General features: G+C 53.2%; 1 protein-coding gene across 31 annotated transcripts; it reads right to left on the bottom strand.

The window, feature by feature from the left end:
- LOC107137518 lies at window positions 1-22,683 on the bottom strand. 31 transcript variants are annotated; one of them, XR_007348229.1, is made up of 7 exons: window positions 21,364-21,530; window positions 17,056-17,262; window positions 13,491-13,692; window positions 6,517-6,759; window positions 3,803-6,147; window positions 1,642-3,185; window positions 1-1,548 (listed from the first exon to the last, which is right to left on the bottom strand). XR_007348229.1 is itself a non-coding variant. In XM_048804877.1 (5 exons), the coding sequence occupies exons 3-5, from the start codon at window positions 17,170-17,172 to the stop codon at window positions 11,918-11,920; spliced, it is 825 nt and encodes a 274-aa protein (XP_048660834.1). In that variant the 5' UTR covers window positions 17,173-17,262; window positions 19,400-19,476; window positions 21,364-21,514; the 3' UTR covers window positions 11,894-11,917. The 31 variants fall into 31 exon arrangements, 5 of the variants coding, with proteins under 5 accessions (XP_048660834.1, XP_048660836.1, XP_015335490.1 ...); XR_007348230.1 differs by having other exon boundaries at window positions 1-935; XR_007348232.1 differs by having other exon boundaries at window positions 1-3,185; window positions 3,803-4,098; window positions 5,348-6,147; window positions 21,364-21,527.
- Window positions 22,684-25,660: the final 2,977 nt, after the last annotated feature.

Below are 25,660 nucleotides of genomic sequence, written 5' to 3'. Positions count from 1 at the left end.
TTAGAAAAAAATACAAACATATATTTGCATAACCTTGGATTACACAATTATTTCTTACAAGTACCACCAAATGCACAAAAACAAAAGCTATATAGATAAATTGAACTTTATCTAAATCATTTAACATTTTTTGTGACAAAGAACACCATCAGGAAAGTGAAAATATGACCCAGCATGGGAGAAGATATTTGGAAATCAAGTATCTGATAAAGGGCTAGTATTCAGAATTCATAAAGAATTCTTACAGCCAACAATTAAAAGACAAGTAATTCAAAAATGGGCAAAATATTTGATTTAACATTTCTCAAAGATGTACAAATGGTGAATTCAGTGAAAAAAATGTTCCACACCACTACTCTTAGGGAAAAGCAAATCAAAGCCACACTGAGACCCCATTTAAGAGCTAAAATTAAGAAGACAGGCCACAGCAAGTGTAGCAAAGATGTGGAGAAACTGGAGCCCTTGCACATTTGTGGCAGGAATGTGTGAGATGCTGTGGCCATTTTGGAAGACAGTTTGGCATTTCCTCAAAGAGTTGAACATAAGGTTCCCTTTTGACCCAGGAATTCTACAGCTAGGTGTGTTCCCCAGGGAGAGAAACGTGTCCACGTGAAGACTTGTACAGGGACCTGCGTAGTAGCCCCGTTGATCCTGGGCGTGAGGGAGCCCCGAGGGTCCCGCCGTGGAGGATGGACGAGCACCTGTGACATGTCCACACAACGGGACTCTGCTGGCCACTAAATGGGTGACTGATTAACACAGGCTACAGCATTGTGCTCAGGGAAAGAGGCCAGACTCTAAAGGTCACATACTGTGTGATGCCATTTATAGGGAATAGAGCAAACCCCTGGAGAAGGGGGTCGATTCGTGGGTGGCGGGAGCTGCAGGCCCGAGGAAATGGCAGCGCCTGCGGCTGAGGCGTGTGGGGTTTCTTTCTGGAGTGAGAAAAAATGTTCTGGAATTAGTCGTGAAGTTTGCACGCCTTTGTGAATATATTAAAAACCACTCTATCGTACACTTTATAGAGGTGAATTCTATGATACGTGAGTTCTATCACAATTTAGAAAATATGGTGCTTGTGTGAAAGAGAGAGCAAATGTGAAGACTCATTATTTACAGGCCGTTTCAAACCCAGAGAGTGCCACGGGGACACCACAGCCTAGGACTCCTGGGTCTCCCACTGATGACCTCAAGGAAAACATCTGATGATCTCAGCAGAAAAGCCAGATGCTTCCCCTCCATGAGGGACAGCAGGCCATGTTCACATGGAGATTGCAGATACTGCTGGTGACTGGGGGGAGCCACATTGTCTTAAGGTGACCAAATCTCCAAACTTTAGGTGTAAGTATTTAACTGGTTGGAGATTGGATGTGCACTCTAGTAGAACTGCCAAGCCTGCTGCATTTTTATTATTGTTATTTTATTATGAACCCAATGTCTGGGGCACAGTACAGCAGCTCCAACCCCCTGCAAGTCCTGTTGCTTTGCCTGTCCAGCCAGGTTCCTGCTCCTCTGTTTTCTGTGCCTCTCGGTACCAGACATCACCTCCTATTGTCGAAAAGATGCAGAATTCTGAGGCCCAATATCTGCTGACAATAGGCCATCAACTTTTTTGATCTTCTGAAGCTGCTTCACATTTACCTGTATTTCCAACTGTGCTCTGAAACCTTCTTAGAAGCTTCCCTGGCACAGGGTCCCCAGTGAAGGTGACAGCGATGTGAAGACACAGGGCTGCTTCAGGCTGAAGAACCAGCACTCACAGATGGATGAGATCTGCTCCTCTCAGGAAAGCTGCAGAACTCTCCCCTTTGGTCCCCTGGCCATTGGGACCACAGTGGAAGGTCTGAAGGCCAGATGCTCCCAGAGATGGGGGACATGGGGGTGCTGAGCCCAGCTTTCCTGCCAAGCCGGGAATCTATCCAGGAAGCATCCTGGGTGGATGGCCTTCTGTCCCTGGGACAACGCCCGGTCTAACAGGCAGCTATGACTTGCATTCTTGCTCAGGCGAGGCTGGTATCTGACCCACTATGGCTTTGCCCCTAGTTTCAAGCTCTTTGCTGTAAAGCTCCAGTTTAGGGAAAAGTCCCTCAGATGTGTGACTACAGCCACCAGGCCCAGACCCGGATTCAGTGACACTGAGAGCAGAGGAGGACCAAACTCTACCCCGCGTCTCCACTGCAGAACCTGTGGCCACACACTCAAACCACCTGTAGTGTAGCAAGAAAATCCTGAATACCACTTTCTCACGGTGTTCAATGAGAAATGCTTTAAGAGATGTCCCATGCAGCCCAAAGCAGATCTTTATTGTCTATATTTGGAGAGAAATCTCCGTGGCATACTTCAGGGCATGGGATTCTGCTAACAAAGTCAAGGGGCAATTGCTCTGGTTCCCCTCCTCCCCTGCAGAGGCTAAGTCAGGGTCCCTCCCTCTTCAGCCCTCCTCTGTTGGCTCAGGCAGTGCCTGCCCAAGCTCCATCTGGATAAGAACCCTCTGGAAGGTTGGTAAGTGGAGCAGTTCTGGCCTGGTCCCACTCACCATGGACAGGACCGTAGACAAGTCCCCACTCCTGGTTGTACTCATTGGTAAAAGAAAGGGCTATGATCCCCGAGGTCCTCTCTACCCTAATGGCCTTGCTGTGTCCCACCCAGCTCCTCCGTCAGGCCTCAGATGGGCAAATGCCCTAAATGATAAACCCTCGTGTTGCCCAGCCAAACCCATCAGAAAGTCAATGAGGACTCGCTCCTCCAGATGAGCAGTGATGGCATGGGCTCTGTGGATTTAGAAAGATAGCCTTTCCCGTATTCCTTGTAAAGAAAACAAAATGCCATCATAAATTAACTTGGTGACTCTGCCAGCCAAGAACCACTCATCCCTCCGAGGTGCTGGCTGATGCTGTGACGTCTTGTGACTCTGGAGAGACCCTGAGGACACAGAAAGGATGGAGAAGGCCCCCTTCTGCGGGTGTGATCACATGATGGTGCCTCGTGGTGGGGGCTGGGCTGGGTCTGGGGAGTGGGCTGCTGGCCTGGTGCACGGAAGAGCCCAGGGGACAGCGCCAGGCAGAGCAGCTTCCATCCTGGGGTCTTGGGTTCCTGGCTGTGGCTGGATGTCCAGTGCTCAGGAGCAGGACCTGCTGCCAGGAGCACGGGGGTCACCAAGATGCTGCTCCAGCATGCCTTGTGCCCTGTTTCAAAAGAAACCCAAAGTCGGACTGACAGCACTGAGTCACAGCTCCCAGGGCCGCCTCCACCCAGCCCAGCCGAGTCCTGTCTGTGTGGGCGGCAGAGAGGGCGGACCAACGCCTGCAGGGCTCGGGAGCTACAGGAAAAGCCACCAAGAGTGAGCAACGGCCAGAGCCTGGCCCCCCGTAGCTGCAGGAGTGGCCCAGGACCCGGGGCAGGCAGGCAGGACGGGCGGGAATCCCAGGCAGCTCCTAAGGGTGGGAAATGCAGCAGAAAGGGAGGTGAGCAGCAGGGACAGCACTTGCCCGATGAGCCGGGGGCCTCTAGGCCCAAGCTGCCCGCACAGCACCACAGCAGAGCCTCTTGTCTTTCCTTGATGCGTCCAGGGGGCCAGCCTCCTGGGCTGCCCTGGACAAGGTCCCTGGCTCAGTGACCCGGAGCACAGAGCCTGGCACAGAGAGGAAGCAGTAGAAGTTTACAGGGATGCAGGGGCCACAGTGTCTGCAGAGCCAGAGCCAGCCCTGGGCACGGTAGGCCATGTGTCCCCATGGCCACCCCTCCTCTCCTCCCGATTATTCCCTCTCCCTGCAGGACTCCCAAATCCTCAATCACCGCCCACCTCAAAGCTCCCACAAGCAGCATTTGATACTGGGCATTCGCCACAGCACGTCAATCTCACAAACACCCTGCGACCTTGGGCTTCTATCCCGATTTTCCAGATGAAGAAACTGAGGCTCAGGCAGGTTGATTAACCTGAGTGGGATCACCAGCGTGTAAGTAGCAGGGTCCAGCCTGCCCAGCGACCTGGAGGCCAGGGGAGGCCCCACCCATGGCCTTCCCTGGTGGCTCAGTCTCCTCCTCTGCTCCTTCCTCCTGAGGAGAGAGGCCGAGTCAAGGATCCCAGTGGAACAATGCCTAGAAAATATGTGGGGAACATTTCTCCTCGTTGAGATTGGTTCTTGGCTTTCCTCAGGGGAGGCTGATCTTCTTCGAGCCTGGCAAGCCTTGGGCTGGGTTTCCATCTGGGCAGGGCCATGCGCCCCCATGCCCAGGGATTCCCTGTCACAACTATTTGTGACTAACTGGCTCAGTACAGCCAACCAGGGCACCCCAGCAGCTCACAGCACCGGCCCCCACTGGTCTGTCCACCCTCCGTCCATTCTTCAGCTGACATGTACTGAGAACCTCCCCTGTGTCAGGCGTCAGAGCACAGAAATGGATAAGGTGTGGCCTTGGTGGTGGGAGGTCACAGACCAGCAGAAAACAGCTTTCATGTGCATCCTCGGTGAGACAGTCGTGTTGCAAATGTCATTCCACTGCACGTCCACCACCTTCAAGGCCAGGGTGATGAGCTTCATGTGACATAAAGAGGTTGCTGAGAAGCACCAAGAGGTGGAACACTGTCTCAAGTCACCATGTTGCTGACTTGGACTGTCGGAACCAGGGCCACACATGGGGTGGCTTAAGCAACACCTATTCATTTTTTCACAGTTCTGGAGCCTGGAAGGGCAAGACCCAAGTTTGGGCAAACTTGGGGTCTGATGCAGGACCTCCTCCTGGCTTGCAGACACCTGCTTTCCTGCTACATCCTCACAGAGAGAATTCTCTCCCTCTCCCCCCCCCCACCTTTCTCTCCTCTCTCTCTTCCTTACCCTTCTCATAATGTCACCAATTCCATCACATTTGGACCCATTCCTTACAACCTCACTTGACTTCCATCACCACGCCAAAACTATCTCTGAATACCCCCACATTTGGGGGTTAGGGCTTCAACATGTGAATGGAGATGGGGTGGGGGTGGGGGTGGGGGACAGGCAGAATTTAGCCCATAACAGTCACTGGGTCTGTGTCAGAACAAGATTCAAAACTACCAAAACCGGCGTCTTCCTGTTCTGTTGCCCTGGCAGCCTTTGGTCTTACCACCTACAAGCTGACGCTCCAAAACAGTCCGGGAGACACTCTCGGCCCCAGCCGTGTGCTAAGTACTACCAGTTCTGTGGGTGGTGCCAAGATTCCTACGTGTTAGGACCGGAGGGCACCCCTTCTCACATGTTGAGGTGTGTGTCCCTTGGATTTTGCTACATCTGCCCCCAGTCGGCACAATTCAAGCAGAAGCCCAAAGCAAAGGTTGCAAGGTCACATGCATTTTGGAGTTTCTGTTTACCTGCCCTCTGTCCTGGGAAGGCATTTGCCTGTGGGGAAGAGCAAAGTACAAGTCCTTCTGATTGCACCTCCTCAGGGCAAAACCTCACACAACTCCCAGCTGATCTGACAACTCTGTTGTTCGGTGCGGGTGGAGAAGAGAGCAAAGTCCACTGTCAAAGGAGAAAACTCCTGCCCTGTTAAGGCCCATCCCGAAGCCACGAGGACCTCAGGTGCTTGGGGGAATTGCAGGACACAGAGAGTTGCAGACAGAGCAGCAGTTGATTTCACCGGCCTGTCCCTTGTCACCTCTCACAAACCAAACTTCTGTTGCCTGCTGGAATTCCAGCTGTGGACATTCTCCATCAATTTACTTTTTCCCGCGACCAGAGAATACATTGGTCCTTTGCGAACATTGGAAATATGCCAAATAACCCCTAAGTAATCAGGCCCCACTGGGCTGAGTCAGTCTCGGTCTTGAAGGCACGCTTCTTTTAAGTGGATCACACGTAAATGGTGTTACAAATGTGGAGCGCACCCCTCAATAACACAGCAACCCCGCTAACTAGACGTATGCACAGTGTATCCATACCGAATGTAAGCTAGCACGCTCGGGTGCCCAGCAACGCACTGGAGAGGCCCCAGGGCCACAGTGGCCATTGCAGGGCTGACACAGGTTCCTGCAGGCAAGTCCATAAGACGCTGACTGAAGAGCAAGCCTGGTCCCTGGGTACAGCAGTCCTAGTGTCTTCCCTTGTTCTCTTATAATTTGAGTGACCTTCGACTGTAAGCCGTGATGGCCTCCACTTGATCTGCAACAGCCTGAACAGAAATACAGCACTGATCTCAGAGGGTCAGGGAAGAGAAAGCCTGCCCACGCCGTGACAGTAGGAAGACTCTATGACCACAGGTGGTCACAAATGACCACACTACAGCAGAGCAGGAGGAGTAAGTGCCAGTGTCCTATGGCACCGTCAAGTGACTACAGTTTACGACGATGTATTTCATATTTGACTAAAGAACAGACGAGAGGAATCTGAAGTTTCCCAACTCGAAGAAATGACAAATGTTAAGGAACTGAAAATGCTAATCACCCTGATTTGATCCTTGTAGGAGGTATCCTCGTATTGATTACTACACTGTACCCATAAATATGCACAACTATTATGTGTCAATTAAAACTTTTTGAACCTCAAAGAAAAAATGAAGATGACCACGCTGGGCTCAAGAAGAGCTAACACAGTGTCTCGACAAGAAGATCCCCTCACGCAGGCACAGCCAGTCTGACCCAGATCAATGGACACTCCAACTAGCCAAGTAAGGCCGGGCTGCCACCTGGCTCTGCATCCCAAGGCCTCATCTGTCCTTACGACTCCTCCTGGGTGTCAGTATGGCAGTTTTGTGGATAACAAAGTGAAGATTCTGTTCAGTTACCTGCAAAAAAAAAAAAAAAAACTGACTTCAAAAAGTAAAAAGAAAACCAAGGAGCCCCCTCCAGGTCAGCTACTGAGGGAGGGCAGGGTCCTGTTGAGAGAACTAAACACCTGCTTCTTGTCCCCTTTGCCCCTGACAAAGGACACCAGCTTGGTCTAACTCAACTGCCACCTGGGAAGGCAGGACGGAGCCCGGGCACCGCACAACCCAGCACATTCCTGCTCAGCACGGGAAAGGCTACCCGCCCCTGCTTCAGGCTTGTGTTGGAGCACTGAGTGCACATGTGACCCTCGGGATCCTGAAAGTCACCCGGGGCTCCCGGCTGGCCAAAGCCGTGTGGTCACCGGGCCAGTCCCCCTCCACACCCACAACAAGAAGGGCCTGTCTGTCCTCTCTGACTCTCATCCCCTGGTTGGTTTGTCTTGGCTTTGATCTTCAGGAGTGCCTGTGTACAGAGCCACCCTGAACAGAAAATGCCTTTGTTCCCTCAGAAAACACCAGACACCTTCTTTCCCTCAGTGGGAGTTGGAGCTGCCACCTCGGGACTAAACACTGCAAAAGACCAGACCTGGCTTCCCCCGGGATGTGTCCAGCCTGGGCACTGCGGCTGGCCGCTCTGGCTGAGGAGAAGCACTTCACCTGCCAACGGGGATCATAAAGTTTGTTGTCAAATGTTGAGAAACATCAGCGCTCACGGGATTAGTGGCCTTGACGGGTGAAAACTCCCTGTTGCCTGGGTCATGGGAGCAGTGTGTCCTTCACCACGCCACTCAATGAGGCTTAGCTGTGAGGGCCCAGGGTGACCCTGTCGGACCCTCTGCCTTCATAATAAGGAAACGGACATCCAGAGGGGCAGGGATTCGCTGAGGCCACAGAATGCTGGATGCAGAGCTGGGAACCGCCAGAGCTTCCTCCAGTGTCCTTTGGGGCTGACATGTGTCTTCCAAGATCCCTGTGTTGAACTGTAGCTCCTGGTAGCCCAAAAGGGGACTGCATTTGGAGACAGAGCTTTTCAAGGGTATGAAAGTTAACCGAGGTTACGAGGGTGGACCCTGATGCAATCTGTGTCCTTGTTAGGAAGAGATTAGGACATTGACATGCACAGGGGTTGACCACGTGAGGACACAGAAAGAGGATGCCACGTGCAAGAGGGAGAGAGGCCTCTGGAGAGAGCCACGCTGCTGGCGCTTGGCCTTGCACTTCTAGCGTCCAGGTGCTAAGAGGACAAGTTCGTCCGTTGAAGCCACCCGGTCTGTGGCACTGTCAGGACCGCCCTAGGACAGCACCCCCTCTGCTTCCCCACACATGGCAGCCATTCAGGGTACAGAGCTTCAAAGTGCATGCTTTAAAGCGATGTTGGGGAAAGTACTCAGGGAGCAGGTGTTAGTGGCATCTCCTCAGTGACGTCAGCTTTGCACAGACGGCAATGGAATGTCCCGGAAACCGTCTCCCTGCATGGCCTCCGAGCCGACTGCCATCAGATCCTAAGGGAGCCAATCAAAGTATCCCAGGCAGCGCTGGCACCCCTGGGAGTGACTAGGTAAGAGGAACAGTGCTCACTTTTAGGAACAAAATCAAATTTCAACAAAGTATGGTGAAAACCTTACAATTAAGAAATTCACCAGGAAGGGGAAGTAGGGGGATTTCTAAGGGAAGCCGAGGTGGAAGCAGGTACAAGAGGATGGAGGAAAACTGAGAACAGAACTCATCCCCAAGAGCGCACCACAGGCCCTTAATGAGCATGCACTGTGGACCAGCATTCAGGAGGTACAATGTAGGCCACAGAGGATAAAGCAGAGCAGTCCCACCTGCGGCCTTGGAACTTGCTGGCTGTGGGAGCTCAGGCAAGTTCTTTAACCTCTTTGTGCCTCAGTCTCCCCATTATAATTTTAAATAGAAATTACACTAGTACCTTTCTCACAGATGGTGGCACTCTCCAGTTCTTGGCCCAGTGACTGGCACACAGTGACACCCTTAACCTATCTAGTGGGGAAAGTCAGGCTCTAAAAAGCAGTTACAAGAAAATGCCATGAGTGGCCAGGTACAGTGGCACGTGCCTATTATCTGAGTTACTGGGGAGGCCAAGGCAGAAGGATCATAAGCTGGGGGCCAGCCTGGGCAACATATTAAGATCCTGCCTTAAAAAAAGAAAACATACAAATAAAAATTCCAGAATGTTCTAATCCAGGTGTATGGAGGTTTTAGATACCCAGTGGAGGTAGCCTCAGACTCTGCCTGTGGTGCGGCATGCAAAGACAGGTCATAGCGGTGCCTCACGAGCTGACGCTGGCTGGGCTCTGGGTCTTTTCCGGGAGAGAGAGAGTGTAGGTAGAGGTGGGGTGGGGGTGGGGAGCCTTGCAGCAGTGCTGCCTACGGGGCACGAGACTGGAAAGAAAACTGCGTTCAGCTGGGAGAAGTGGAGAGGATCCAAGCAGGACTGTCTCCCCAGAGCAGGGGGTTAAGAGGAGGAGGTGGGTCAGATCTGCAGACTGAACGGGTGGCCCTCTGGGAGGCAGCTGGAGTAGAAGGACATGGGAGCCTCCCCAGTTCAGGTAGGAGCCGGCGGGGCTCTGGGGGGTGGCCTCCAGGCAATGCTTCTCAGGCACTGTACTCCAGCCCCCCAGCAGCCACAGGGGGCCATGAGCAGCAGCACCAGGAAGCTGATGTGCACAGAGCTCCACCAGGGTCTCCTCGTGCCTTGGGGGGATGGAAAGGTGCTGGAGCAGGACCCCAGAATCAGCAAGCTTGGCAGCTCAGGGCAGCTCAAGACTGGCTGAGACCACGTCCCCAAATCAGATCTTCAGCAGAGCCATTGAACTAAGGCCACACAGCCATCAGAACTTTATTAATGAAAGGAGGAGGGGGCATCTTGATTACAACACACAGAAAACTGAGAACCCAGATTTTTAATATCAAAACTAAAATGGACATGGGCGTCAACTACTTGTTTAAATTTTTGCCTTTTTTTTTTTTTTTTTTGGTACCTGGGATTGAACCCAGAGGGGCTTAATCACTAAGCAACATGCCCAACCCTTTTTAATATTGCATTTAGAGACAGGGTCTTGCTGGGTTGCTTAGGACCTAGATAAATTGGTGAGGCTGGCTTTGAACTTGAGAGCCGCTGGGATTACAGGCGTGCGCCACCGCACCCAGCTTTTGCTGCATTCCTTGATGTCGTCTCAGGCTATTCTTCAGGGTCACGAGTGAGAACATCAAGACCCACAGCATCGTATCTGCCTGAGGTCCCAAAGCTAGCTGAAGAGGCAGGCTCGAGCGGGAAGCAGTCGTGGGCAGGGTGCTCATTATCCCAGAACAGCTGACACCAGACAAGGGACAGGGACATAGAGAAAGAGCAAGTCTTGCAATGGACAGGTGCCTTGTCCCGTCCGGCAGGACACATCAACGTGGGCAGCGAACCTAGGTGGGGAGGAATGAAGGGACAAGAGACACAGAAGGATGACAGCAAGACAGGAGTTCTGATCAAGCTGCAAACTTTTATTGTTCACACAGGGGTATTTATATGCTGGGGATGGGGAAGCTCTCTCATCGGCAGTTGCTGGATGTCTGCACAAGGTGAGATAACCGCAGGATGTTTCAGGAAGATAGGTTTCAGGAAGATAGGTGGCCGCAGGATGTCTCAGGGAGATAGGTAGCTGCAGGATGCCTCCCAGGCAGGATGTCTCCCAGGGGGCTGTCAGGCTAATCTTTGAAGGAGAATTTCCTTCTAGTCCCTGACAGTGCCTCCTCCTGTTACAAGATGGAACATCACGAGACCCTCGAGGGTCTCAGACACACCACTTCCTGGAGATGGAAGCCGCGTTCCCAGGAGGCGAAATCACCCCCAAACAGTCCTGCTTCTGCAGATGGAGCCTTCCTCGCTCACTCAAGGACTGCTTCCTGCTCTCTGGGTGCCAGCATCTTCCCTTACCCCCGACAAACTTAAAAATGTTGCTGGCTGCATTCACCCCCAGACTCCCGAGGCCGTCCATCGGGCCCACTCTCCCTCTCCAGGAGCCAGTGTTCTCCTGCATGATGCTTGGAAGCCAAGGCCGGTGGCTTCATTTCTTTCTATTCTGAAACTGATCAGCTAGAGAAAGGTATTTTGCAAAGCGCGGTGGAGGTAGAGTGTCTCCTGGGCTAGCCACTTCACGGACATATGGCCCGCTATCCCACCAGCCACCAAGTGATTATTGGAGCGGTACAAACAGATTTTTTTGTCAAAGTGGAGGTGTGATTTTCTCAGGTTCCCTGAGAACACACACACATATTTTTACCAACCCAATCTGTTTTCTAGCAGCCTGTGGCCGCAGGGCCTGGGAGATCAACTTGGGTGGCTAGGAGTCCCCAGGTTAGCCAGTGTTGTCCCTGGAGGCTGTGAGCCCACTTGGAAGAGACTGAGACCAGCCCATGGGGCCAGCTCTCCAAAGACCCCAAGTAATTCACAAACAGCTCCTTTCTCCCCAACCTGTCTCAGCCTGTGACAGGAAGGACAGCCACAAAGGCTGCCTCCCTCATGACAGGGCCCAGCTGTACAGAACCAGTACTTTCTTTTCTTTAAATCACTACTGCTGATTTAGTTCTAAGATCTCTTTGAAATAAAATTGAGACTTGCAAGAGATACTAAGGTAAAGATGGCAGATAGAACATAGTCCTCTACTGTCATACCAAATCCATCAAACACAGAAATTTTGTTTGGCTTTGCCGCATAAATCTGTACTATCCAATATGGCAGCCACTATCCCCATGAGCCTGATTAACACTTTTACTAAATACTTTCTAAATTCCAGTTTCTAGGTCACAACAGCCACATCCCCAGTGCTCAATAGCCACATGTAGTTGGTGGCCGCCATATTGAATAGTGTGGATAAAGAACATTCTCTTCAACACAAAAAATCTTATTGGCAGCACTGCTTCAGACACAGGGAAAAGACTGGGGGTGGGGCACAGCATGGAAAGGCTGGAGCTGGCAAGGAGGTGAGTGGGCATTGGCAGGGCACGCAGAGGGAGGCTGAGTCCTCAGCAAGAGCTGGGGGAACCCAGAAAGCCCACCAGCTCACCCCACCACACGCAAGACTTGAGCAAGAGTGACAAAGAAGGCCACTGAGCCTAACTCTTAAAAAAAAAATAAAAACTCTAAAACCAAGATGATAAACTTTATTCAAAGGTTTTTAAAAAATTCTTCTGTCCTCTCCCTTGACACCTTCTTGATGGTGTGAAAGGCCAGGTATCGCTGGCTAGGTCTGCAGTAACAAGTGACCACATGCTGGCTGGGTTTAACAACAGAGATGTATTCCCTGGTGCTGATTCCTTCTGAGGCTGTGGCAGAGGTCATCACTGGCAATGGCCTCCAATCCTGGCCACTCCTTTCCTTGGAGAGGCATTTCTCAAGCTTCTCACAGGGTCCCCCATCTCTGTCTTCACATGGCTGTCTTCTTATAAGCACATCGTCATGTTGACTTAGGACCCACCCAGGTGGGGGGCTTAGCCTGGCAGCACAGGAGCAGGGTTGGGACCTACAGGATGGGGAATTTCAGGGCCTCGTTACCTGAAGAATTTTCTGGAAGGAATGCAGGCTCTGAGAGGCAAGTCCTTAGTCCTTGGCAAGGAGCACACTAGTAGAGGGACCTGGGAACTCTAAAGTCTCAGCCAAGGACCTTCCAGGCAAGAAGCTACCAGTTTTACCAGCGGAATCCACAATGGGCTTGGGATGATGGTACAGCTCCTTCTGAAAATCATGGGAGTGGGGCTATGATCAGAGTTGCTTGAAAATGTGCTTCAGAAGCAATTAGGTCCTCAACTCCCCCACCCTGCACCCCAGCAGAGACAAGGTCCATTCTCCAGAGAGGGGAGCAGGAGAGTGTCTATGGCAGAAGTTCCAGGCACCAGCAAAGGACAGGGTGCAGCAGAAGACAGGGGCCTACCCGGAGGATAGGAAGCTGAATACTGAGCCCACCTCACACCCGTCCCCAGGATCCTGCAGCACTCAGGAGTCAGCTCCTCCAACCAGTGACTCTTCCAGCCACCCCAAGGGGACCACGACCACCCCCTTCGCACTCCTCAAGCTCAGAGCCACCTTGTCCCCAGTCTTGCCCCACTTCACCTCACAGAGAAAACAGAAGCCCAGGGTCTGTGGGAACAGGTCCTCCCACCATGGGACCCCCCAGGTGGCCTGAGACGGGGGCTGGCTAGCAGCTCCTCTGCAGGACCAAAGGGACTCAGCTGCATCTCCAGGCCTCCCCCAGGCTAAGACCAGGCCTGTGTGCTTGCCTGGTGCCAGGAGCTGGTGTCGCATACCAGCCTCGGCAGCTCACGCCAAGAGCCCCCAGGCCCGGTGCTGCCCCTCAGGGACAGCTGAACCACAGGGATCAGAGGCACAGCACAACCAGGGAAGTGTCAGGTCATTCCTGAGAATTTGGAATGAGGAAGCGACATTGCTCTGGGTGGAGGGTAGTGGGGTGAGGGGCACAGGTGGAGGCTTCTGGCGTTGGAGGAGCCTGAACAGCAAACTCGCCCAAGCCAAGAGTTGCTGGAGGGACGATGTCAACTTCCCTGAGCCTCAGTTTGCTATCTCTAAAGGGGGGACAGTGGTACATGGGGACCACGGGTGCTAACATGCATCCCTTTCGCACAGTAATGGTGCCTCTCCTTCTCTGCCAGTACCTGGGACATTTTTCTTTGCCCCAGAACAAACAATGTGACTGAAAGTCTTGCTACTCATGGGGCCTCATTACCTGAAGTATTTTCTGGAAGGAATGCAGGCTCTGAGCAGGCATTTCATGTCCTTTTGATAGATGCACGTATTTCCAACAATCACACCATTTTTTCCTACCTCATAGGAGGTGGGGGAAGGATTGACCTTGTCCCCAAGAGCCAAGCTCAGGGTTTGCAGGCCTAATTCATCCACAAAATAGGCACTGGTGGAGGATCCATGACCTGGGGGGAGATAGATAATAAGTGACAGACTTGGTACATAAATGAGTTACGCAGTAGGTTAAGGGTCACACCAAGAAGGAGAACAAGGGAAGGTCACCCGGGCGGGGAGGCAGGGCAGGTTGAACATTAAGTGCATTGTCAACTCGGGCCTGACTGAGAGGTGAGAGGGAGGAAAGGGGGCAGGGGGAGACCNAGTTGAGGCCCTGCCCCCCAGCCCACCCAGATGCCCGCCTGTGACCCTGTCCTGCAGGGACCACCCTACCACAAGAGGAGGCCTCTCAGAGCAGCCTGCACTCTGGGACCTCTGCCTTGGTTGTTGCCCACCCTGGGTCCCACCCTGATCAGCCTGCAGGGCTGGACTCTCCATCCAGCCTGGACCGGGTCCCTCCTGTTGGCCTCAGGCCCTGCTGCAGTGGTCCAGGTCCATAGCCACTGGTCTCAGAGGCTGCAATGACCTGAGTCATGCAGCTCAGCCCACAGGGCCCTCAATTCACAGCCACCAGGAGCAGTGGCTGGGACTGGTGGTGGCCTGCATGGTGTATGGACTGTGGGTGGGGGTTAGAGCAGACAGATGGGTGATGGACAGATGGGTGGACCCCGGGGAGAGAGCACGAGGAGAGCACACTGCCCTATTCCTCCCCAGGAAGCCTCTGCAGAGCCAGGTCTCCTGCCCCAGCACCACTTCCAACCCCACCCCTAACATAGCTGCGGCCCACAGCCCAGGCTCCCCCATGTCAGCCACCCGCTAGCTGGCATTAGCATGGGACCATGGGTGCTGGCTGCACCCTCCTGAGGGCCTCAGCACAGTGAGACGTGGGCCAGTGATTTTCAGCAGAAGAACTATTTCTTCGATTGAAACCTCATAAAGAGCTCCAGCAAACAAACCAGAAAAGTGAAGCCAAAGAGAAAATAAGGCCCTGGCTAGAGCACCCACACCCCAGCAGCCCACCCCGCTCCCCTCGGCTGGGACCCAGGCCTCACAAGCACCCACCAGCCCAGGGGCACCCAGAGCAGGATGATCCCAGCTCCACAGGGGGCAGCGGAGACCAGAGCAGAGGAGCTCTGTGTGTCTGCCTGGGTCTGTGTGTCTTTGTGTCCAAGTCTGTGTGAGAGCGAGAGAGAAATCTCGGTGGATATGGAATTTAACTCTACAGCTAAACACACAGACCATAGTCGTAGTCATTTAACCATAAAACTAAAAGATAAAAAGAAAATCCCCAAATTACAGGGATTTTTCTACACAGGGAGTGGTGTGATAAAGAGCTGTGTGACCTCCGTCAGGCTCGCACTGACCTAGGTGGGGTGGGCAAACAGAGAGGACCCTGCCCTTGCCTGCCCCATAAAATCTCAAGGCTGAGGGCCTGGCTGCTGAGGCGGGTCAGGGCCAGTGCCGGTGGCTGGGCGTGGGCCCAGGTGCAGAGCCGCCACACGCCTTGCCACACCTCAGCCTCCCCTCGTGCCAGCAGGCCTGGGGAGCGAAGGCAGATCTCTGGCACTGGCCCCGGAGGAAGCCGAATCAATCGAGGCCCCCACCTTTCAGGGAGCAGCCTCACCGGGACCCCCTCGCCCTCGCAGCCACCCAACCTCACAGCCAGCAAAGGAAAGGGAGAGTTAAAGCAGCCGGTCTTGCTGCCACCTCAGAGCACAGAAAGCCACAGATGGGACCCCAGGCTTATTCTGGAGTCATGTCCCCCGCCATGTCTTGCCTCAATAGGCTCCCCAGCGCCAGGGTGCTAGGGTCAGGATCTCATTGCAATTCCCTTCCAATTCCCTTCTCACCGCAGCAACTGTCCCCACGGCCTCCTTAAGGGAAGAAGGCCAGTCCTGACACACAGCCACACAGATGGCCCCAAGCCAGGAGCCCAGCCCCTGAGGGGTGACCAGGTCAAAAGCAGATCCCCAACAGCCCAGGGGTGGGGAGATAGCAGGTCCCTCTTCCTTCCTTTTTTTGATGCCTTCCTTCCAAAGGACCCCATTCCAGAACTGCTCACACCCTGCAGGACAGCGTCACATGTCCTTGAGTCTTCAGGACCCAGGAGCCTCCTACCCCGGTCTCCATGTGCCTGAGGCCACCCTGAGACTGGCAACAGCATCTGAAAAGCCCTGTGAAAACATGGTCTTCTTTACTTTTGTGCAGAAAAGAAACCTCATATTCAGAAGCGCTCTGTGCTGCCAGCATCCTGCCAGGGGGCACCAGGCCTGCCCCTGCCCAGGCCGGGAGGCCCTAACTGGGGAGCCTGGCATGGTGCTCAGAGGCGCCATTGTAGCTCCCTCTTCTTGGCCTCCCAAGCCCCTTCCCCTGGTCTGGGGGCTGTAGAAGTGGCTAGAACCAAGGAGGGATCATCAGGCAGGGAGAGCACCCACCAAGGTGCAGCAGAGGGTGACCCACAGGCCAAGCTCCGTAGAGCCACCCGAGACAGAAATGTGTGGACAGCAGGAAAGGGGCAAAGAAGGGACCACTTTTAAAGACAGCGGGAAGTTAGAGAAGTGACGTCCTTTTAATCCCCTGCAAACGCCTGCCAGCCGGCTCAGATGCCCCGCACCTTCTCGTGCACCTTTGGAAGCAAGGATCATCACAGAAGTTTTACAGGTCAGGCAGCCAAGGCTCAGAGAGGTCGTGATGTTTGCTCACAACCACACAAATAATAAGGGCCAAAAGAGGGTTGAAACCATAGAGGGAATCATGGGACCAGCGGGGGTGGGTAGGCAGGGACGAGGGGCAGCTGAGGCCTCAATGGACCACCACCCACGTGCTTCACTCCCCTCTCACTCTGCAGAGCAGGCCAGGGAAGCCCGAGCTGTTCCTCTAGAGCATGTCTGAGGTCACACAGCAGATGAGGCCCAAACACCCAGAGGCTCGGGTCTGAGCTGCCAGGGCACTGCTCAGCCCCAGGCCGCATGTTCCCTCTGCCTGGACAGCACACTGACCAGCCAAGTGTTGAAGTTGCCTAGTTTTCCCGTTTGATTCTGTGGAACCGGACTCACTGAGCCTTCTCGGTGAATCGCGTTTAGAGAGATGCGTTTCTCCCACCCACACCTCGCGGCAGGCACAGACCAGAGCCAGCCCCCAGCTGTGGCTGGCCAGCAGCAGCACGAGGAACAGGAGAGTCACATAGGCTATGGCATTAGGAATGGTGTGCTCTGTGCTTTGGGGAAGCTGCCACACAGCCACCAAGAGAAGAGCCCCAACTGTGACCAGATAGTCAACTCACAAGTCACCGCCAAGACCACCTTTCGAGGCCTCTCAGAAGTGAGGGACCTCCAGGTGCCACCTGGAGGGGTGGAAGCTTCACTCCTCCATGCTCGTTTCTGCCCATAAACCCGGTCCCCGTTGGTCTCTCCCGGCCCACCTCCCAGGCAGACCTTGTGACAGAGTCTGTGTCCGAGCAGACCAGCCCCCGCCGGTCTCTTGGTCCACCTGCCAGTGAGGCTTGGAGGAGAGGCACCCGGAGGACAACTCACAGTCACCATCCTTGGCATCCGAGCCTGCCTCGAGCAGGTGAGGGTGAGTCTCGACTCTGTGTCCTCCCTGTGTCCTTGGTGGCAACAGTCATCTCCCTATGAGACTTCCTGGAAGAGAAGGAATCGGACACTTTGTCATACAGGAGCATTTGTTTCTAAGAGCGGAAGGAGGCCAGCTGTGCTCAGCCACCGCCACCCTCAGAGACCAGGGAGGAAGGGAAGGTCAGGGAGTCAGTGTGTCCAGCCACGCAGGCCCGAGGAGCGGGCAAACCGTCACCCCAGGGGCAATGTTTGGGTCAAGTGGTCACCACCAGGGACCACTCCTCTTTAGAACACCAGGGCCTGGGCTTCTCCCCCAGGGTTCTTATGTGAAGGCAACATCACCACTACTGCTGAGCCTGTGCTCCCTGTGCCTTTAAGTCACCAAGTCATGTGTATGCACCTAAGAGGTGAGCAAGTGTTGCCTGTCACCTCTCTTCTTTTTTAGGTGTGTGAACATCCAGAAACCAGCGTGGTTCTAATTTCTACTTGACACGTCGGTGTAGCAAATTTAAAATGAAAGATGTGTCACCTTCCCACTTCCCTTCCTCCCAGGACTCCGAGCGCTGATGGCCGAGACGTTGCTGCAGCCCCGTGCGATGGATGGGGTAAAGTTGGCCAGTGCTGGGTCGGAGCCTGGCCCTGCCTCGTCCAGCAGGCTGCGTGCCCCTGGGGCAGGGGAGACACATGACAAAGGCCTGCTCCACACCGGGGTGCATCCCAGATGCCCAGAACCTCCTGGCCACTGCCACATGCAGGAGGAAAGGAGATGCAGGCCCTCCCTGCCACCCGGACAGCAAGACAACAGCAGCCATTCTTGTGACTCTCGGCCATCGACCCCAGCTGTGCCTCCATCTCCCCATCTCTGAACTGAGGGTCATTGTAGAGTCTACTAAGTAAGCCCTGGTGACCACAGACTGAAATGACGTGTGCAGACCACAGCAGGCTGCTGGGCCTCCAAAAACTGTGCCTATGACCACAACCCAGAAGGACTGTGCTCAATAGATGATCAGCAACTGATGGAAGAAGTTAATAGAAAGTTCAATAGAAAAGACTCTTAGCACCTACATAAATTTTTATGAGTTTGTCTATTTTACCCTCTATGTCATATTAAGGGTCCAAAGGCAGGGGACATGATCTTTCCTGTAGCAATACACATGTAATTATTAAATGTCTCTGTATGGACATTATACTTTCATTGAAAATTTCTTGTAAAGGCCAAGCTACCTCTGATATATATAAGTAGTCTTCCATTTTAAGATTCAGGAAACAAGATTTTTACTCATAAAATAATAGAATATGTGCTAACAAATGTACTTTAAAATGGGAACTGCAGGCTGGGTGCCATGGTGCATGCCTGTAATCTCGGCGCCTCAGGAGGCTGAGGCAGGAGGATGATGAGTTCAAAGCCAGCCTCAGCAAAAATAAGGTGCTAAGCAACTCAGTGAGACCCTGCCTCTAAATTAAATTTCAAAGTAGGGCTGGGAATGTGGCTCAGTGGTTGAGTGCCCTGAGATCAATCCCGGTACCAAAAAAAAAAAAAGGATACTGCAATTGGTTTTACTGATTTTAACCTCAGAAGTCTCAAATTTTTATTTTCCAAGAGCATTACTTTTAAAAGGCTCCTATTCTGGGTAGAGCGCTCACCTCACATGTGCAAGGCCCTGGGTTCAATCCTCAGCACCACATAAAAATAAATAAATAAAAGTTAAAAAAAAAAAAAGGCTCCTATTCTGAGTGAACCTAAATATGATCACTTTCATCCAAAATGAGTCATTCACCTTCTAGAAACTCCCAGAACTTAGGGGTCCACCTCACAGGGCATGGACTGAAGTCCCCAAGAAAGCAAATAAAACCCCAACCCTGTTGGAACAGAGAAGACTTGTGAGAAGGTTTTGAAGCTGGGCTCTTTTGCTTGGAATCGGGAAGTTAAAGATTCCTGCCACGGTGGCCTTTCTTGCTGCGGGACCCCCACTCTGTCCTGCTCTGCCCATGGTCTCCCCAGGACCCGAGATCCCTCCAAAGCCCCTGAGAGATTGCTTCCTCCCACACAGGTCTGCTCATTGGGCCACTTAGTCTCATAAACATGTCCTTCACAAGACCTTGGGGCATTTCGAACCCCAGTTAATCCTCAAGCAAACTGCTCCTGGATAAAAAGTTACCGGCGTTCTCGTGGCCCCACAAACCCAGGCCACCCCACACTCACCACATGCCTCCCTTGGGAGAAGGGCTGGGCCCACGGAGGCTTCACAGTGGTGGGCACTGCCTCAGGGACATGGTCTCCTGGGAGAAGACGGGGGGCTCACACCTGGCCTTTGCTCTTCCTGCTGTGGGGCCCAGGCTTATCTGCTCAGCTTGAGGGAGCAGCTTCCAGAACCAGAAAACGGCCACCTACTGCAGCTCTGGCCCAGAGCCGTGAGGAATGAGGAGTGCTGTGCGGCAGGGCTCAGGCTAGCTAGGGGAGGGTGAAGAAAGCCCAGTTCTCTGAGCAGGGCCCTAATGAGGCATTGCCTGCTGGAAGACCAGGTGAGAGAAGGTTCCAGAACCTCTGGTTCACGGGTTCCTCACGCCCTGTGGCCCCTTTTTCACCACAGGCCTGTGCACATGGAGAACGGCTCCCTGAACCATGTCAGGCGAAGGATGCCTGAATAGACGGCTTTCTACTGCTGCTCTACACATCATCACGAACACGGATTTATCACCCCCAGCTTCTGCAGGCCAGGGCCTGAAGCGGGTCTCGGTGGGCCACTCAGGGTGTGGGCAGGGCTGTGTGTACTGGAGGCTCTAGGGAAGACCTGTTCACGGGGCTTCTCCATCTTCTCTGGCTACCTGCTACCTTTAAAGCCAGCTGCCGCCACTCAGGTTCTCACATGACATCATGAGGACATCAGCAATCTTCTGCCTTGCATGGGAGCACCCTCTAGATTACATCAGGCCCACCTGGTAGCCCAGATCATCTCCCGTCTCCATATCCTTAACTTAGTCACATCTGCCAAGTCCCCTTGCCAGGTGTGTGCCATATCATCAGGGTCTGGGGCGTTGGGCACGAACATCCCTGAGGGCTGTTATTCTGACCACCAGAGTCCAGGTAATTCCTACAGGACATTCTGTGACCGCAGAGACATCATTAGGTCCAGGCCAGAGCCTGGGAGCAGCCAGCTGACTTTAGGGCCCTCACCTTGGGCTGACTTTGTAATCAGGGAGCAAAAGTCCCTGGGTGCAGTCCCCACAGATCTTGTTTTGTGAAGACACCTGTTTGGGTGTCTCATTCTTCAAGGAGGTGACTTTCCTAGTAAGTCATGGGCGGGAATCAACCACAAGGGCTGAGTGTGGGGAGAAGACTCCTGGTATCTAGGTCATGGTCCCTAGAGGGGAGATGGGGCTGGAGAACAGGAAGCATTCAGGCCACGAGGGCGTCTGGGGGACACCAATAGGGGCCCAGAAGTAGGAATGAGATAGCATTGTTGTGAGAGTCCTAAGGGACTCAGGAGGGCCTCTGGGACACAAGTACCATTATCAAAAAGGGTGGCGGCACCCATCACAGATGCAGAGAGAGAGGGTGGCCTGGACATGGCCCCCACTCAGGACATGTGGGGAAGGGATGGAGCTAGTGACAGCAGCCACAGCCTGGGAGAGGCTTGCTGGGTTAGGGGCACCAGAGTTAGGGGCGTGGCACAGCCCTGCTCCTTCCATCCAGAAGACCCTAAATGTTGCTCAGGTCTCTAGAAACCAGCGATATGCAACCCTCAGACAAACAGCATCCTGAAACCTCATTTGATCTACCCACCTACAGGAAGAAGGCTCCGTTAACCCTTCTCCAGAAGCCACAAGGCCTTCAGGGTCACCGAGCAGGTAATGGTGGCTGTTCCCAGAAAATCCCCAGGGGCTGAGGCAGGGGGGAGCTGGGGGCCCCATTTCCTGTTCAGGAGCCAGGAGCCTCCGCTGTGCTGCTTCAGTCGCCTGGTGAAGTCTGGGCAGCTGTGGGGTCTCGTGCTGGGGTCGGACACAACAAGCCTGCTCCCTCGTTCCCATCTCAGCTGCCCTGCCAGCTGCAGAGGCTCCTGCCAACTACTTAACACTCGGAGCCTCAGTCCTGCAGATCCCGCCTCACCTGAGGACCCATCGAATGCCCGTTCCCTTTCCCTCGCTCTCTCCTTCCTCCTTACTTACTCGAGTCAAGCCAAGTCGATTTTCCTAATCAGCCTCACTAATTTCCGGTCCTAGCTGTTTCCAAAACTATGACGCCTTGCTGTTGGGGCCACGGTCTGAGCTTCCTGCCGTCTCCCCGTGTGGGCCACATACCAAAGGGGCGGGTGAGGACTGGGGTCAGCCCCTGCCCAGGGCAGTGGTGCAGGCAGCTTAATCATTAACTCTTTCTCGGATGCAGCCAGACTCCCACGCACATTCATGAGAGGCTGACCCTTCCTCTCCTTCAGCATAACTCGGCCGCCCACATGACATGAGCACCCCCTGTTCCGTTGGGAATCACTCCTCCTCCAGCTATTTGTCACCACAAAGTCTTCTTGTGTGGACACCTCATTTGTAGCTTAACAGCCCCAGCCCTCAGTCTCCGCCCTACTTCCTTCCCGGGTCCTGCCCTCCCTCACCCCAGGGTCCCCCAGCACTTCTCAGCACCCTGCCCTTTCCTGGACAGCAGTGTCTGAGTCACCAGCTCTGGCCACCTCCAGATCATTGCCTGACCCACTTTCCTCTGAAGCACCCTGCTTCTTGAGGGAACTCCTGCCTTCCTTCCCTCCTCTGGGCAGCCACCAGGGTCACAGGGAAGATCATTTCCCTCCTTTGGCCTGTCCCTGGTCCTTTCATCCATTCTGCTCCTTTGAGCCACTCTTCTAGATTCGAGGCTCCCCATTATGGATGCAGCACCCAAGTTCAAGTCCTCTTTCTGGCTCGGGCCCCTGGCTCTGGCACCCGGCTACACCTTGCGCATCCCCAGGTCTGAGCAAGTGGTGGCCTTGTCTGCCTCCCTGCCCCTGCTCAGTTCTTCCTCTGTCTGCGAAGCCCCCTCCCCGTCTCCCCCTCAGCTCCCTCCTGAAGGAAGGTGCTGGAGCAGCCCCCTCCCTGCCTCTCTTCAGCTCCCGCCTGCCAGCACTGCTTGATGGGCCTTGGCTTGGGGGCACATCACTCCATCACTACCTGGTGTCCTCTGAGAGTGGCCAGACCTCCCTCTTCTTGTGAGGACACCGTCACTGGATTAGGGCCTACCCGTAAGGCTTCATCTTCTCTATGCCTTGCAAATTCTCTGTATCCAAATAAAGCCACATTTACAGCCATCAGGGATCAAGACGTGAACTTATCATTTGGGGGATACTACTCTACCCACAGCACTGGCCAGGTGCCCTGGGCAAGTCCCAAATTTGCCAGAGTCTAGATCTCCTGACCTTTAAGATGGCACCCACTTGCAGGGAGGTGGCAAAGACATCATCAAAGGAAGTAGGTGGAATCCAGTCACTTCTCAGCTTGGATTTCTCAACCTCTTCCTGTCGAGACCCACAGAACATTTCTGCAAGTAGAACCTCTAGCTGGCAGCTGCTTCTACCTCTCTCCCCACCCCTTTCCGTCTCCCTCCCTCCCTCTCTCTCCTGAAATCAATTGGAGTGAGAAAGATAATATTCTAGCCAAAACCTAGACTCTGTGCTAATTCAGATTTTTTTTTTTTAAATTAAGGAATCACTGGCGAAATATGCCACTTCACAATAAATCACAATTTTCGTGCAACTTGTCAATTGCCCTTATACAATTAGGAACTTTCAGTGTAGAGAACAGAAGTTACTCATGGAGCATTTGTCCCTTCACCCCTTCCCTAGAGCCCAGGTGGCAGAGCTCAGGTTCTGGCCCAAGTGCCAGCCCACTGTCAACTGCACAGCTGTGGGCAAGCTGTTCCGGCTCTCTGAGCCTCCGTTTCTCATCTGTGAGGCAACAACGTGACACCCTGGGGTCGTGAAGCCAGGTGGAGCCAAGCCTGTGAAAGGATAGCTTGGCTGGCCAGGGCAGAGGCTGGGGGCCAGGGGTTGCTGGGTGCTGGCCTGTTCATTCTTATCAATTCTCCTAAATGTCTCCAATTTTGTGCAATGTAAATAGAAGTAATAGAGGCAATTTGAGGCAAACTTGTTTACGTTGTACAAAATTGAAGACTTTTGGAAGAATTCTCCTGGGCAAGAGAGACTTCAACCTAAATCCAGCAGTTAAAGCCAACAGGCATTCCTTATGAGCTGGAAGGTTTTGCTGGTTCACAAGGGGTTGAGTGCTCTCAGAGACCTGGAGGTCAGCTCTCCACCCCAGAAGGCAGAGACCGGGGACAGGGCTGTCTGAGGATTCCCTGCTCAGAACACCCTGGGGAAGGCACAGACCCCTCGGAGCTGGAACCACAGCCACCAAGACCCAGCCTAAGAACCTCTAAGTGAATCAAAACTGATTTTGTTTGGAAAATGCCGCAGGAGGCTTTGTGACCTTGAAGACTTGGGTAGTGGAGATGCTGGCGCAAAGCCAGACCAGCCTCGCCTGCCCACTGGGCCTAAGACCTGCATCTCCACCCCGCCATCAGCACCCTCCAAGCCCACGGGTCTGCCTGCACTGTGCCTGGGCCTGCACACCTCTGCCCAGAATCCCGTCTGTTAAGTCACGACAGACAAAGCTGTTTGGATGCCCCCCCAGCCCGTGATCCCTGCAAGCCCACCCTCCACTCCTTCCGTTTCCATTATGGAAACTGGAGCCCTTGTAAGAACTGGTGAAAGAAACCCTGAGTGGAGACGATCCAGCGCCTTCCTGCCTCACAACATTTGGCCAATGAGAAACCGCACTGAAGGGGCTGGGCGGACCCCCCAGAAACCTGCCATATAACTATTGCCATTTTTCTTTCTCTATCACTCATTCAACATCACTCCTGTTATGATCTTTCATGTTGCTCTGAGGTCACTTGAACAGGGTGCAGCTCTCTCCAGGTGGACATGTTGGGTCTCTCTTGTCTCGTCTGTGAGGAGCTTTTTGTTCTTGTTTCTGCTGTCTCTCTCATTCAGTGGATGTGAAAAAGTGGAAAGGGCAAAAAAGAGACTTCTTAACACAAGGGACTCTGGAGCCATTTGGTGAACATCTGACAGGGGTGTGCAAGATGAAATGAGTTCCCTGAGGAGGGACACAGCTTCCAGGTCTGCTCGCCTGTCCCCTGGGGCCACCAGCCAAAACACCCTTCAGTGACCAGCTGTCCCAACCCAGAGTCCCTTGGGCACAGAAAGGGTCTTTCCTCTCAGGGCATGTGGCAGGACTCCTGGGTGGGGGTGTGGGACTGGTGCTGGACCCATGTCCAGTTGATAACAGGACACTTTCTAGAAGCCAAAGTAGCTTCTGCGGTGAACAGTAGCAGAAATGGCCACATTGTTACTCTTGCTGGTCTTATCCCTGGGAGTTATGGTTATATTTTTAAATGTGTGTATATTATCATATTATAATTCATATTACATATAATAGTATATTATATGATATAATTTATATATTTTGTATTATACATATGTTGTATATATATATATATATATATATATATATATATATATAATCTGTAGAGGGATCTCCTCCTACCAGCAAATAAATACATATTGACAATGTTGTTTTAAATTAGAACAATTGATTTTTCGTCCAGTATTCCTAAATTTAGAATCAAGGGATTGAAAGAATATGGTCCCTTTTAGAGTCACCCAGAGAAGGAAGAGTCAGCTCTGGTTTCCCACTGACAGGACTTGTCTGAAGCCCACCCCATGGCTCCCCAAAACATGAACCATCTCACTAGTGTTGACTTGCACAAGACTCAAGCCAGTATCGGGGTAGTTTTGTTCCCACACTTTCCTTTTCCCATCCTGATGCTTCTAGAAGCGCCTTGCTGTCTCATGCAGGGCAGACACACACGTCTCTGTGTTGCCCCCTAAAGGGAGCCCCAGAAGCCATCGCCAGGGAAACCGAGTCCTTTGGTCTCCAAGTCCTCGAGGGTCTCCAAAGACTGGTTTTGAAAACTCTGCAGAAAACAGAGGTAATTGAACGCTCCTCTCTGATAAGCTCTGTCTTTTACCCAAATACAAAGTTCCTCATTAGCTTTCCCTGGGGCTTTGAACTCCAAACAAAACCCGTCCTCCCCTGACTGACCACTGGAGCCCGGGCTGGGGCCCAGCCATCTCCCGTCAGCATTTCCTTTGTGCTCTGTTTTTAAGGTGTTTATAATGGAGCCTTTTCTCTGCTCCAGGCTCGCCCTCAGTAGTGGAATCCCAGTCTGGGAGGATGTTCTGCCACTTTCCAAATACCACAGGCTCTTTTCTTCATGAGAGTAAAGCAAGCTGCTTTTGAGGACAGTTTCCAGCACTTCAGTAAGGACAGGTCAGTGGGAGAGAGACTGGTGCTCTGTGTCCCTGGGCAGTCAGCAAGGCCAGCAGGATCAGGCTGGGAAAGAGATTGGGGGAGGGGCCCC

The sequence above is a fragment of the Marmota marmota genome, unplaced genomic scaffold, assembly GCF_001458135.2.
Source record: "Marmota marmota marmota unplaced genomic scaffold, marMar, whole genome shotgun sequence".
Taxonomy (NCBI): Eukaryota; Metazoa; Chordata; class Mammalia; order Rodentia; family Sciuridae; genus Marmota; species Marmota marmota.
This window is presented reverse-complemented; position numbering and strand designations above follow the sequence as displayed.

Bases quoted from the DNA above. Each gene is read 5' to 3' on its own strand.
- LOC107137518 (XM_048804879.1), bottom strand. From the start codon at position 17,172: ATGCCAAGGATGGTGACTGTGAGTTGTCCTCCGGGTGCCTCTCCTCCA. The intron at 13,693-16,904 runs GTGAGTTGACTA...ATCTCCCCCCAG, and splicing joins GGTGGTCTTGGCGGTGACTT to GTCATGGATCCTCCACCAGT. The intron at 12,273-13,490 runs GTAATGAGGCCC...CCCATCCTGTAG, and splicing joins CCTTCCAGAAAATACTTCAG to GTCCCAACCCTGCTCCTGTG.